The following is a 15,646-nucleotide window of genomic DNA, read 5'->3' on the forward strand; positions in this document are numbered from 1 at the left end:
CCAAATGCGTTTGGCCAAGCCGAGCCAAGGACATGCAGGACCTCAGCTGAATTGCAACATTGTAAAATGCTAGTTTTATATGCTTTCTGTGTTCTTAAAGTTTATCACTCATACGCAGTGTGGCCTTAGCTTAAATACTCATGTCTAGGATACTGCTTAAGCAGTTAAGAAATGCAAATGCAAATTCAACATGACTATTACAGAGCCAGCAAGAGGGGTTTAACAATATTACTCATACGTCGTGTGGCTCTGCCCAAAATTGTTCAAGATGGATGCACTTTTTGAATGAAAACAAAAGCAAAACTAAAATAAGCAAACAATTTAGGTTCTGATGGACCAACAATGAGCTAAGTTTGAAAGCCATAAAGCAAACAAGATATGTTTGCAAAGTTTTTAGTAATTTAAAAACTCACACCAAGTTTTGTAACACGTATACGCAGTGTTGTCTTGAATTACCTAAGGATATGATATCATTTTTAGAAGAAAATAAAAACAAAAACTAAATGAAATGAATGGAAATTTCTGGCAAAAAGTAATAGACTTTGAAGCCTAAGAAATATACGATTGCCAGTAATGGCTCTTAGAGGTCCAACGACTTTTTTCGTTTCTACATCAAATGGAACTCAATCCAGTGACTGGATTTCTCTCCACCTTCCCTATCCAACTCGTACAAAACCCCTGCGATCCACTCGTCCTTTTCACCACTTGTCGCCTAAAAGCCTCGCAGCTGCACTTTGGTTTTTGGGCCTGAGGCGAAAAAGAAAAACTGGAAAAACACAAACACTCGCACAAGGCCAAGTTGGCAAGTTGGCAAGGGGGATTTTCGAGCCGGCTTAATGCATGGCCAAATGAGCGCCAAGGACTCATTCTTTCGGCGAAGCAATTAAGGATCGAGAGCACACGCGCAAAATGGGCAAAAATGTTTACGCTATTAACGCACAATTAAAGATAAAACGTGGCGCACAATGGTCTGGCCAAAAACATGCTGGAAAAAAACAAAAACAAAAAAACAAGCAGAAAAGAAGCACAACCAAACATAATATCCCTGGGTGGTAAGGACGAAAAGCTGCCACAAAAAGGGCAATTCATTAGGGGGCCAAAGGAGATTGGAGCATATGCAGGCTGAGGGTCAGCGAATCGGTTCGGTGGCTGGTGGTCGGCGTTTCGGATTCAGTTCGGTTCGGTTGGGACCGCGGCCGTGTCATAAAAACAAATGTGAACAGGCCAGAGCCAGAGCCAGACGGCACAAAAGGCCGCGTCTGAAATGGGGGCGGCTCCAAAGGAAGGAGGGCGTTTCGGTAGACCACGCCCACTCTCCGCCTGGATAAATACTGCAGCAGCAGCAGCAGCAGCAGCAGCACAAATATGCGACAGCAGTAGCAGCAACATCGACCCTGGCGCATTCATTTCATTCAGTTGCCTCCGAGGAGGAGATGTAGGAGGAGGAGGAAGCAGGTATAGGGATGTCAAAAAATACATGACGATATATAAATGTTTTATCAAGTTGAGCTTTTTCATGCCATATTCAATATCGATATTGTACGTTCATCCTCACTTTTGAATAAACTAACTAGTGAATTATTGAAAAATGCAATAAGAAATTAATACGCCTCGGAATATAAATGTATAAGTTATTCCCAAAAGTCTTTCTCCAAAATTATATCTTAAATTCCCTCTACCTTTCATGGTTACTAAGCTAATATGTCTGAACGGAATATCTATCGTGTGGCTTTTTATATCGCACTTTTCCCGACTCTACCCAATATTCATCCCTAGCCAGGTGTGTGAGTGGTTGGCAAAGTGGGTGGTAAGGTCGGGACCCCGGGTATGCGCGCATTATTTTTGATTTGGCAACAGCCATGGCCCCCCCAAACCAACAGTAAACAAATTAAGTCGAGCGTAAAGTCGGCCAGCGGAAAGGGGGCGGTGCCATTAAAGGGGCGTGCCGGGTCAGGCAGTACAAGGCATGGGTATGGAAATGGGAATGGGAATGGGGACGCATGCAAGCGTGCAGAAATCGCAACAAATTAAAAGAGCCACAAACAAAAGCGAGAGCCCCGAAAGCAAAAGCCGAATAAGATGACTGAACATGCCAAATTGGAGGCGAGGCTGGGGGCTGGGGGCTGGGGGACTGGGTGAATGGAGACTGAAGAATGCTGAATGGCAAATAACGAATAACGAAAGCGAGAATGAGGCAAGCGAAACATGAAAAACAAACATTTAAAAAAGAAAAATAAAGGAAGAAAAAAGGCCAAAAAGTAAAAGTGAAAAAAAACTTGAGATAAATTGGCTTCGACAAGGAACAAGTTTTCCCTCAATGGAGGCGATCAGTTTAATTGGTTCTATGACATCAGAGGGCCATTCATTGAGCACTCATCCGTTGTGAGATATGTAAAACGAATAAGTTTTAAGGGAAATTTCCAAGTAGTGACTATAAAATAACCAAATTTAAAACACTTTTCCGAAAGGATGGTTTCTACTCAATGATTAGAGCCATAAAAGGTTCACATTTTCAACGCTGTGATTATTGGATTGCCTTCTTTTCCAAATCCAAACAGCAGAAATTAACAATTCCCATAGAGGAGGAGCACGACGGCGACCTGTTGTCCGTCCATCAACCGTATTCTCGCTCGTCCCTTTGACAGGACGTGGGGCATTTGTGTAATGAATACAATGCACGTACTCTGTGGCGGTCAGCGACGCTAATGGGCATTGGCCAAGAGGGATCCATCCACACCATGCTCTTAGTCCTCTGTCATAATTAGTTATGGGCGTGGCAGCGGTTTCACATTATCCAAGTAGCGACTTCTGCCGTCGCCCCTAACCTCCATGCTAATGATGCCTGCGTGTCCGAATAGCTGTATGTGGTCCTAATGGCGACCGCACAAGGATGCAGCCAGCTGGTGCTGGCAATGCTTCTGGTAACCGCCTGACCTCCACAGAAAACCCCCCACCGCCGCGCACTCAACTCCCTATTTGGGCTGCATATGTTGCACGTGCAGCGCACATTTCACGCTAAAAGCGCCGTAAAATGAAGGAGACAACTTTGGCCGAAAATGCATAGTCTCATATGAGGGATGTGATAAAAGTTGCATCGCTAATTTGGGTTGCAAAGTTGCAAAGGCGACCGGATGCCGTAAAAGACCAATGTCACTTCACAGTGAAAAATATCTTATGAATTCTCACCATGCTCGATAAAGTTCTTTCTTTGTCTTAAGCTTACGAAAGTAATAAAAAAGTGACATTAGTTTATGAACAGCATTCAAAATGAGTTAATGTAACCTGCTATCTTTAACCTGTCCATCATTAGTTTATTTTGATCACCAATGAGCTAAGAAATCCTCCAACTTGAAAGAAACTTCCCCAAACTAATATCATTAATTTTCTCTGCGTGCCATTTGATTACACTTAGCAGGGCGGTTTCAACGAAGGACCTCGATGGCCAAAAAAAAACAAAAAAAGCATGAAGGGAGCGTATGCCATTCGATATTGATACGCAAGGCCAGCTGGCGACGCTACGGCGGCTTTACCAACTTTTTGGCAAATGGCAACGCTGACCTCAGCTGCAGCCGAAGGCACGTCTGGGTCCCCAAAGACACGGGCGAGACGAGCGTCGCCATCGGAAGCGGAAACGGACGTGGAAGTGCAAGTGGAAGTGGGATGGCACAAGGAAGTTGAACTTAAATTAGTTTAGGCAAAGCAGTTTGATTGCTTCTCGAATGGAATTGAGATGCAAGCACGGCGAGTTGCACCGCAACAACTTGGCCACAAAATCACTTTAGCCCACCGATCTTAACTGAACTCAACTCCTCTCCCACGTTAAAATAATTGACGCTGGGGGAGGCATCGCATCGTAAACTTTAACAATAAAATCCATAAAATGTCAGCAAGATATAGAAAACAATACAGGATGATGGGGCGAAGGCGGTTGGAAAGCCGCGAACAATGGGGCAAATCAAAATTTATGGCTAACAATTAAGTGGCAAGTATCGAGAGAGCGATTACGTACTTGTGGCTCAAGGAAAAGAAAAGCAATGGATATGGCATATCTCAAGTGGGTAAATCGCAGCCATCATCGTGGCTTTCGTGGCTAAAAATAAAACCACTTCACTTCACCCACGACTTCTACGGGGTTTGTCACCGGAGAAACGCCTTGACGTCCTAAACTCAATTATCATAATTTACTTAGTTCCCCGCCCCTCTCCGAGAACCGCGGGCATAAATAAATATCAACGTCAGTCAATTTTAATTTCGCTCCAAGTGAAATGTGAAGTGCGCGCCAAGAAGTATGCAAAGCGATTTTTCATGCACATGTGCCACACATGCCACTTGATGGAGCCAAAGAAAATGAGGAGCTGGAGAGAAGTGGAAGTGGAACTGGCACTGCCAGATAAACAACATCGAATCGCCATGGTTGTCGTCTTCTTCCTTCTTCCTTCCGCCTCCGTCACTTCCCATATTCCTTATCCCACACATACCACTGATTGGCGCACATTATCCCCCAGCAAATGGATGGGGATGCGGCAAATATGAAAACAAGTCGGCAGCGGAAGGATCTGGCAACTGGGACTGGATATATATATATATATCGTACATATATATCCACTGGTTCCCTCTCTCAATGATGATGCCCATTCAGATATTTATTATTTATGCCCAGCGAACTCGCACACACACACACACGCGTGCCTTTTGCAACTGCTGACATTGTGGCATGAATTTTGCAACAGGCAGCTAAAAAAAAAAAAAGTAGCCCAGCACTTCGAACATGGGATATTCACTTTTCAAGGCTAGAGCTAGGCGTAAGGTAACTATGGAGAGGGCGGTTTTTCCCGCAGTTTTAATTAGCCTTAGTTTTTCATTTTTCAGATTTCTATCAAAAATCTATCCCGCAAAGCCGATCTAGGACCTATCATCATGCACTTATGAAAAACTCCGCGACTGGGCATCCTTCACTGCCGAAAATCATTCAACCTGCCCCGGAATCGAGTGTCCTCAGGCCTTTTAAAAAAAAATTTATATATACAACAAAAAGTGGAGAGAAAAGCGAGATGGGGAAAAAAGAAGAGAAAAATCAATAGGTTCGCAACGCACATCCTGTGAAATGTGTGACAAGGACACTCCGGCACACATTCACTCCACACCCCAGGGGTAAATTGCCAGCGAAGGACAATGGCAATTAGGGCATCCCTCCCCTCCCTCGTCAACTGTCTGTTTTTGTTTGTGCAAAGGATATGGATTGGTGATGAGCATCAGGCACCAGTTGCGTGGCCGGGTGTACTGCGTCAGCGCCCTGATGGAGATCTCGGGGAAACCCGGATACGGCAGATTCGGTTCGCCGGACGAACTCGACGAGCTGGAGGAGGAGGTGTGCGATGAGTCGCCATCGTCGGAGCTGCAACTACCGTTGCAACTAGAGGCGGTCGAAGAGCTAACAGCTCCTCCTCCTCTCGATCGTCCTGCGGCAGCGGCAGCATCGCTTAACGAGGAGGCACCACTGTGCCGGCGTCCTGTCCGCCTTCGCTGCACCTGCTGTTCTTGCTGTCGCTCACGGCGTTCATGACGATCTTGACGATCCTGACGATCCCGGCGGTCATGACGCTCGCTACGATCCTGGCGATCCTGACGATCCTTACCCTGATAGCGACGCCTGCTACTGCCACCGCCACCATCGCCTCCGGATCCCGAGGCATTCGATGTCTGGCGATGAGATGACCTTTGACCGCTGCTTGTCCGCTCCGCAGGATTAGCTGATGACTTCACATTGGCACTGGAGGAACTGGTTTTCCGCAACCTTTGGCTGCCCCGACGATGGCCACTGCCACCGGAACCGGCAACGTTGCTGCCACCGCCACCATCGACGATCACCGTCATGGGTGGCTCTTCGTTGGAATGCATTTGACTTACTCTGTTGGTGTTTCTGCTGCTGCTGCTGCTGCTGTTGAGCTTGATGCTGCTGCTGTTGCCGATGTTGCTGTTACCAATGTTGCTATTGCTGTTGCAGCCTTCTGTTGCTGCTGCCACGCGACGTCGCTGGCCATTCCTAGCTGCTACTGCTGCTGCTGCTGGCGGTGGCGCTGATGTTGCCGCTAATTTTGCTGATTGAGTTGTTATTGTTGCCGCTGCTGCCGCTGGCTGTGGCAGCATTTTCTGGTGGGCCAACTAAGCGAACTTCGGTCATTCCATCTTCCTGCCGATTTCTGGAAATAAGAGAAAAGGGGAAAGCTACGATTAGGAAAGTCATTAAAATCAAATATAAAATCATAACTGCACCATCAGCGTACATAACAAGAAATTTTCTTGAGGAGAAGACTTAAAAATCATTAATGCCCAGAAAACTAGACTATACTTTTTTAGATTTTATGAACATAATAAGAAATCTATGAGTTTAGTTTCCTGCTGATAAAATAACAAACTTAAGTACTTATTTGATTCTCTGTCTTAATGAGCTCATTTGAACTCAATTTCGTTGCCGACAATTTTCTTCTTGTGTACGTGCAAAGTTTCGAGAATTGATTTTTAATGCGATACTTGGCGTCAGCATGGGGCACCACCACCCACCCTTGAAGTCGAAACCACTCAACCGCCGTTCCCTGTTCCCCGTTCCCCGTTCCCCGTTCCCCGTTCACCAACATAATGAAGCCAAAAACATAATTTATACGCACGTGCGTTGCTTTTTGTAAAACTTGGTATGTGTTTCTCTGCGTATGTGTGTGTGTGTAGTACGTAAAAATAATGAGAAACACATTTTGTGCGTATAGACAAGAAACGTAGCATACATTTTGGGGGAGACCCTTGTGTGCGTAGGTGTATGCGTTCAATCATTAATTACGGCTTGTGCGCGTCTGTGTGTATGTGTTTGTATTAGGGTGAGGACCTCTAACACATTAACGTGCCAAAAAGTGCTTCGTTGTGGTTTCCCCCAAACACACACAGCCATAGAGGAAGACTTGCAATTGTGTGAAAATTGGCTCATTGATAGGCTGCCAAAGAAATGCCACAAAGGACGAGACTCCTATCAAAGGCTATTGAGATATCTGTTCGGATCTATGGAATCGATTGAGCAAACAGCACACTGTCTATATCGACGCTAATAGATAATGGCACAAGCTTATCAAACAATTTATCAAATCTATATAGAAACAAACAGCAAGTGTTTGTCTCTCGCCGACATTTTAAGTAAACGCATTTGATGAATGGTTTGCCAAACGAACGAGTATGAACTAATTGCAGGGAGTCTATTTATATATTGCAGATAATACAGATTTAGAATTTAAGTACTAGAAGATTTTTAATCCTTAAACTTCTTAAGAACTTTTCTAATTCAATCAATAGTACTTCCTACCCATTGTCTGTCTTTTGACCCCATCAGTTTTGACTTCATCAGCTGGAATATTTATAATTTGCCAGGACATGTATAGCAGCTGTACAGCTGTTGTTTTTAGTGTTATGGTTATTTGTAGGTGGACCCTTAGACTAGAAATCAAAATAATTAATCGTTGGCTGGCGCCATTTGTTTATCAGCCGGAAACGGAAGTCAGCGCCAAGACAAACAATAGCAGACCCACAAACACAAAAACAAGCACAAGCACAACATCAAGGCACGTGACAATACAAAAGTTACCATATTATTTGGAAAATGTTGAGCAGGCTTAAGGAGACAGAAATACACACACAGACACACACACACACACACACACGCAGGGACAACTATTGTAGGAAGCGAAAATGTAAGCGCCTTGTACAAAAACACATGGCACCCATGTAAAATCATACAATCAACTTTCTTGTGTGCAAGTTTCACACACACACACACGCACTTCGGTTGTGTGCCTTACACAGATATACATAATTAAACACAAACAGCGCGGCAAAGGCAACTTTGGTGTGTTGATATTAGTCAAAGGGAGACTAAAAATACAAATACACCAAGCACACGCACACGCACACGCACACGCACACACACTCTCGCATACACACACCGTACCCAATAACGGGATCAATGTGACATTCAAACATGTCAGATATTAACGCGATAACAATTTGAAATGGGTCAACAGAGCACAACATGAATTTATGTTGTAAGTGGACTCAAATCGTAGATATATATCAGTTATATATGTATGAGCGGAATCAAAGGGGGTTGAAAATTGCCTCGTTGAAATCCAAATACAAAATGTCGCGCGACCCCTGTAAAAAAGCTAAATCAAGTATACGCCCATGTGTCCGCCATTTAACGTTTTGGCCAAACGAGCGGGTTTATTGCGGGCATTCAATGGATTTTCCAGCCATTGTGCATTATTATATCGAATAACAAATTGCAAATTGTATTGAAAAGAATTAAAAAAAAAAAGAAAAAAGGATACGAGAGAGGAGGGGGGGACTAAAGCCATTAGTCAAATAAAATATCTGGCAACTAGCAGCTGTGCAAACAGCATTTGCATACCTTAACTTAATCTATTTGTTTTTCATTTACAAATACGTAACGAAATACGAAATAAATCTTTACAAATAGATTTTAAAGAAGAGGAATTCCAGTGTACTCATGTCTAAGGTCTTATAAGTTTTTCACTTATCGCCAACAAATTTGTTATTTACCCACACATAGTTGTCGGCTCACACAAGTCCGCCCCTTTCGCTGGAGGGTTAATGTAAACAACAGCCAGGACAACTCACTCTTCAGTCTGAGAGTCGGTGCCATGAAAATATGCAAATAAATTGTCGCTTATGTGGCAAGATATTTGCGCACTTCTCCATGGCCAACCCCCCCCCAAACCCCTCCATTTTTTGCGGCTGTCTGAGAATCTGCGGATATATAATTCACTTTTAAATGCAAAATCAAGCCGCTGTCATTGATAGCTGTCCCTGGAGGAGAAGAAAAATATACAGAGCGGGGAAAAAAATACCAGAAAAAAAAGACAGATAGAAAGTCAAGGAAGGAATCGCACGAAATAAGCATACGCAGCGTGGTACACACGTTGGCAAATAAATCAGAGGCAGCGCGCCTCGATGTCGCCCCTTGGAATGGAGATCCTTTTTTGTTTGAGCTCATAGGGGTCCTTCCTCGAGCCGAAGATTTATGCTCACCGCCCTGCTTTATGAGGCAGCGCCTGTCAGGGAAAGTCGCCGACATTAGCATAAAGCTGAGGCCAAAAAACGTGCCACTTTCTTTTCAGAGGGGAACAAAAAGAGAGAACCTTGAGAAGAACACAACTTAACTTTCAGTTATCAATGCCCATTCCGATTGCCATTCCATTAGGCAATGGTCAGTACAGCTTTTCCCCAGCTCAGCCTCACCTCTCCTTCGATTTTCTTTTACAGATTTTCCCTTTACAGAATCCCAGGCGGCTCTGCTGTATTTAACATTAATATTTATGATTGCTCATCTGTGTATAAATCGATGCTCGGTCTCGCTTTCGCTTTCGCTTTCGCCGCCTTCATTGCTTGCTTATTGCGCTGATTTTATTATTATTTTTATTTGGCTTGACTGGCATAAAAAGCAGTTGAAGGAGAAAACTCATTTTCATGTTCAGCAGCTGCCAGAAACACAGACAGATATATACGTTTATATATACCTGCTTGAGCTTGAGTTTTTTTGTGCTTCCATTTGATTTTCCAATTCAAGTGGTGGGCCCAGCGATTTCCATCGCTTTCCTTGCTTTTCAGCTTCATTGAGCGCTTTTGTTGCTTTCGCTTTTCTTTGGTTTTCTTTTTTGGTTTTTATTTTGTTTTGATTGCCCGGGACAGGAGACTTGAGCTTTACTTTCTTTTACTTTCCTTTACATTCTCTCCTTTCATTCACAGCCACACGTTGCTTATTGTCGTTTTAAATACGCAGACATAAAATTCATATTTTTATGCCTCACTTTTTATTAGCCATGAACGGTGGTCGGAAAATCCCGAATACAGAATCCTGAGCCCCGAATCCGGGAAACCAGAATCCAGGATTCGGAATTCGTATCCACCTGGCCCAGTCAGGTTGAGCGCAACCGTAAATTTGCCAGTAAAGCATCCAAAGGAATCCCTTCAACATCTCCAACGTATACATCGTATTACACACATATCCTGCTCTTTCTTCACTTTTTGGTAGTTCGATAAATTCCCAACATTTTTTATTTGCAACTTTTACGTAATACGGTTAATGGAATCTCTCTGTATGTGTGTTTATGTGTGTGTGTGTGTGTGTGTGTGTGTGTGTGTGCGTTTGCCTTGTTCATTATTCGATAAATATTCAGCATGTGAGCGAAATGCACGTCTTGAGCTTCGATTGGGGGCTGAGGGCCGCCAGGCGATTCAATTTGGTAATGGAAGCTGTAATCGTTGAAATCGACTTATGACCCCCAGTCTATCGTGCATGAAACATCCTTATGTGGTGACAAATTATCGCTCTGTCGTTCAATTAATCGATTAGTATTATTCATAGACTTATCGGAAGCCAGCAAATGGATTCCCAATATATAATATGTAGCTTTATGGAAATTAAAAATAATGATTATTAAAAAACACTTTAAAAAAAGAATCCATTTTAATAGACACTCGTTATTCGGTGATTTCATTAATTATAATTTTTCATCGTTAGCTTTCGTAAATGTCCCATAAAATACATTCTTAATTTGGTTTATGGCCGTAATTATCGACAGGCTTGGGCTTCGGTATTCTTCGTTTTTTTTTTCCCTCCCAGTTTTAATCACAAAAATGAGCTTAAATTCTTAAGCTTATCAGTATCGTTATGCATTATATTAAATGGCCTCCCTGGCGAATTGAACAATCAATATCGAAACGCTTTTAATCGAATTGCTGCAATTGAATTCGCTCAACGATTGCCGACGACTTAATTCGATCATTTTGCGTTGCGACGACGACGACGACGACGACGATGACGACGACAACTCTAGTGGAAATTCGACACCGAATCGAATTAAATTGTTCTTATTATTTGATTTTATTGACTTTTAACCGCACATTCCCTCGCACTGCCACACAGCCAGTTACCTTACATTTTCCAGCATTTCTGTATTTCAGTTGCAAATTATTGCGCATACGCCGCGTGGGCCACGTCGTTCAATCAACGTTTTCGTTTCGATTTTTTTTTTTTTTTTTTGGCGTCTTTCGCTTTTAAGTAATGAGAACGGCGATGGCGCCTTCATCTCCGCCTCATTGGCAGCATCTGTTAAATAATACACAAAATGGAAAGGTGGAAAAGGTAAAAAATCGGAGGTCGGGGAAGACGAAAAATGCCAAGGAAATGGAAGCCATCCAAGGCTGCGGCCATGTCGCATCGATATTGTAAATTACTTTTTCTACGCTCCGCCTGACATTGAGAATTTCGCCAAAAAAAATCGAAGCAAAAGCAAGAAAGGTAAAAACAAAGAAGCAATCCTTTTGCCCTTGGCAAAAATCACAGAATTATGCTGATTTAATGCTTCTGGGGAATACCAAACTAATCGCCGCCTAGTCGGGCGATATATATATATAAATTTGAAAACCCAAGGATATAAAGAAACTGATACGGATATAAATATCTAGAGGCAAACGGGGCAAAACCCCATGAATTTTTATGCAAATTCTTTTCGGGTTCAACTTGTTGAGCCAAAGGGGGATGCCACAATCTCTCTGGTCTGGGGAGGAAAGGCAAGTGAAAGCTTAAAATCAAAAGGAGAACAAGCCAGCCTTTTCACAAATTAAACAAATAAGACAACAAGGGACAACAAAGCTCTAATTCGATTTGAGTTCAACAACAACAAAAAACCAAGAAGAGAAGGAAAAATTTGGGAAATGACAACGACATGTAAATACTTTTGCATCCGCACCGCCACTCCACCGCACCGTACAGAAAACATGTGAAATACACACACAAAATGCCCCTCAACCTCAACCTAAAGAAAGAAGAAAAAAACAAAAAAAACGAATTTTTGGTTGTTGACAAAAAGCCAGAGGCTGAAGGTGGCTGGGCGAAAAGTTTTCTTCGTACTCCCAAATCGAAAAGCACACGAATGAATTTTCATTCAATTATCTTGAACATTCGCCCGACTCTCTGGCTTGGTTTTGTTTTGTTTGTTTGTTGGTTTGTTTGTCCCGTCTGGGGAATGAAACTAGCCCCAAACTGTTCCGAGTACGAACACGAGGACGCAGAAAGTACGAACAGGATGAGCAGGAAGCCAAAGGCCGAGCACGTTGAGGCCATTGTCTTGGCTGGAAATTCATAGCCGCTCTGTTTCAATTTTCGGTCAGTCGAGGTCCTGTCTCCACCCTTGTTCTCCTTCGCCTTCGCCTTCTGCTGCTCTTCCCTATCATCATCCTCGCTTTCGCTTTTTATCTCCGTGTGCGAGTGTCCTGTGTCCTGCTCAGTCCTTGGTCCTGTGCCCGGTGCCCGGTGCTGTGTGCCATAAAATTTCATTTTATCAAACAATGAAAACGTGTCGGCTCGCACTCAAGGTACACACACACACTGCTACACTGAAGAAAATTAGTGAGTTTGATGATGATAAAACTTGATATATAACCTCCTAAATCTGAGTAGAACTTTCATTTTTCCTTCCAGCCTTAAAGTTTAAAATGCCCCTAAACCTGATACTTTTTCCCGTTTATAAATTTCCCAAAACTAAACCTTAAGTCTCAAGATTTTCTCACCGTGTCTTTATGCCGCAGCGCACTGAACCGTAATGTCTTTAAAATGGAGTACTCGTATCTCGAGTGTCCCGTGAAGTTTGTTAAGGAAATCATCTGTATCTGTCCTAGGGCAGTTGATGGTGCCATCTCTGCGGCGACACTTGTCGTCTCCGGGTTGGCTGACCCCGACCCCCACCGTTTCTAACCCCAAAAACCTCTGGCTATTTCGCCAACAACAAAAATATATTCCCGTCTTTATGACCCAAACGTCTGTTCTTGATAATTTTCAATTAAACTTGGCCCGCTTTCTTGCTTATTTTCGCCTTTGTCTTTGCCCTGTCAGTTGACGCAATTTTTGGTTTTTAATTGGCCGTCATCAGGTCAGCATCAACCTTTGAAATTGCCAAATAATTTACTTGCCACTGCCTTGTTGTTGTTATTTCTTTATTCCTATTCCGCCTGCTCTGTTGATTAGGCCGGAAAAATGGAGCTGTGCTGGTGGTGCGGAGGGTGTTTGGGTGTTGGTAAAAAAAAAACTTGCCTAATTGCCACGTCTCCTGGGAAGAGGAAAAGTGCCATGGCAAAGTTTTCCGACGGTCGTAAAAAGAAATGTTTGGGAAACGAAAAGGCGGCGAGAAAATGCGGCAGTTAAATTCACAAATTGAGCCAAAATGAATAACGAAGTGGATGCACAATAATGCGGCGGAAAAATGGTTCATGGTTAACTCAGGGAAATAGCATTTTGAATTTTGTAGTTAAGGAGAGTCTTAAAAGAGCCACAGCTTTGAACATTAGATAATACCGACTATCATAGACTAAACACCTTAAACACTCTTCTTCATATTATCCAAAACTAACTGGGTATTTAATGATCGTTAGTTAGTCTTGGCAAAGCTACAAAAGTTCTCGGGGCAAACAACCCTGAACTGTTCCGCACTCAGCCAATGCAAGCCCAGAAAAAATACATACATATATTCCTGCCAAATTTGGCCATCTTGACCCTTCGTTTACCGTCCACAGTTTAGAGTGTTTCGGTCGTTTTAACCCAGTTTCAGTGGCCGTCATAAAAAGTCCTCATCCCCGCAAAACCCTTCAATCCCCTCAATCCCCCCCAACCCATCTTAAAAAGAGAAATGTATGACAATTAAGCTCAGAGAAAGCCCACCAACGGACCAACCAACTCTATGAATAACCGAAGGCAAACACAGGACCCAAAATGTGCTGAGACTGCAGCCGAAAGATACGGAAAAGAGACCCAGGATCTTGTCCAATTTCTGACACATGACACAAACCCACAACCCAAACTGGACTCAGAAACAGAAACAGTAACAGTAACAGTAACAGAAACTGACTGAGATATGCAACTGAAATATGGAACTTTTGGACTCAAGTTGCTCACCTTGAGACCCGCTCGCTAGCCACATGACAACTGTCCCAGCATTTTGACCTAGTGCTAAGCTAAATAAAACCAAAAACAAAAACAAAAACAAAAACAAAAACGAAACAGAACGCACACTTTTGACCTTTGCCAGTGTAAGAATGTGTAAGAATATTAAAAAACAAAAGAAGCAACAGCAACAACATGGCCTAGCACTTGTCTACCCTTTTGGCCTCGTCATTGTTTGCCCCACAGGCCCCAAAACTGGCAATAAACTTGTCTATTTAAGCACATGCCACAAAAAGAGACGACTAGATATAAGGTTGGTTAGAGAGGATGGTAGTTGGGTGGGCTGAGAGGTTGAAGATTGGAGGCTGGAGGTCAGAGGCTGAGATGAAAGATGGAAGGGTAACTATGCCAAGACATTGTTGAGCTCTTTTTAGAGCATTTCTCATTTCTTTTGTTCGGTGTGCGGCAAGCTCAATTTGAATTAAATTCAATTTCTTTCTGCATTCTCTGTGCAACTTCAAGGTTGCCCAACCAAGTTGCAACAGAGAACAGCAGCAGCAGCAACAAACAGGCAACAGCCTTTTTGCATTTGCCGTCGGCCATTAGGCAAAGATACACCCCCCTTTGCCGCATTTGCAGCACCATTTTGGTTAGTTTTTAAACAGATCCCGCCCACGCTTGACTGCCCTGATTTCTCTCCATCTGCTGGTGGATACCCATTAGGAGGGTATGTTGATTTCAGACTTAGATGGAGTAGTTCTCTTTGGTTTAGTTTTAAGTTTGAATAATATTTATGATATATATCACAAAAGATAGTCAGTCTGATCCCCGTTCTAGTCTTAATTTTTCCTTCTTCAAAGAGTACTACTAGTACGTTCTAGTTTTTCAAGTTTTTCTCTTTTATTTTTGTTCTGTTTTTGGCCCATTTTTCCCCCCGTTGAATTTTTCTCGCTTTTTGCCGCTTTCAATCTTTCTGTTTGCATTTTTCGGGGCCAGGCCATCCCCCTTTCTCACTCTCTCTCTCCTGTAAATGAAAAGGCATTCCAAAAAGCTGCCTTGCAATTAAGAAATTTGTCAGTTCGGAGTGCAGCCAAACGAAATGAGATGCAATGGAATGAAATCAAATGAAATGAAATGAAAAGCATTCAATTGAACTGAGGAGAGGAAAGTCCGTGGGCCACAAAGGCAGTCGTCTAATGAGCGCATAATTAAGGCGCAAAAACAAATAGCAAAAAAAAAAGAGAGAAGGAAAAACCAATGATGAATCTGTACAAGTTGATACGTTTTTGAGTGCTGCAAAATATGCCCAGGCCTTTGATAATAATGATGATGATGATGATGATGACGTGGATGATGGGGGGATGTGGTGCTGGCTTTACCTGATGCCGATGGAGATGCCAATGCCGATGCCTGATGGTGGTGTCGTTGTCCTAAAACTGGGACGTAGCCAACTTTCTGCTCTGCTATCTGCCGCACTTCCTGTTTCCTGTGACACTTCCCCACATAACCTCCCCTAACCCTCCTCTCTACGGGGAACAACAACAACAACAACAGTGGCTTCCTGTACATCGTCTATGCCATTATGGCCACTTGAGTTGATGCCAAAGCTGCCATTTGTTGGCCCCCTCGCAGCACCTCTCACCATCTCCG

General features: G+C 43.2%; 1 protein-coding gene across 8 annotated transcripts in view; it reads right to left on the reverse strand.

Moving 5' to 3' along the window:
- Nucleotides 1-15,646, reverse strand: part of LOC108103196 (voltage-dependent T-type calcium channel subunit alpha-1G) — a 90,545-nt gene that overhangs the window by 38,706 nt on the left and 36,193 nt on the right. For all 8 annotated transcript variants that reach the window (XM_041818444.1, XM_041818445.1, XM_041818447.1 and 5 more), the window contains one exon: nucleotides 5,237-6,200. In XM_041818444.1, coding sequence (XP_041674378.1) covers nucleotides 5,237-6,147 — 911 coding nt within the window. In that variant the 5' untranslated portion in view covers nucleotides 6,148-6,200. The remainder of the gene's footprint in view (nucleotides 1-5,236; nucleotides 6,201-15,646) is intronic.

The sequence above is a fragment of the Drosophila eugracilis genome, unplaced genomic scaffold (assembly GCF_018153835.1).
Source record: "Drosophila eugracilis isolate 14026-0451.02 unplaced genomic scaffold, ASM1815383v1 contig_2167, whole genome shotgun sequence".
NCBI lineage: Eukaryota > Metazoa > Arthropoda > Insecta > Diptera > Drosophilidae > Drosophila > Drosophila eugracilis.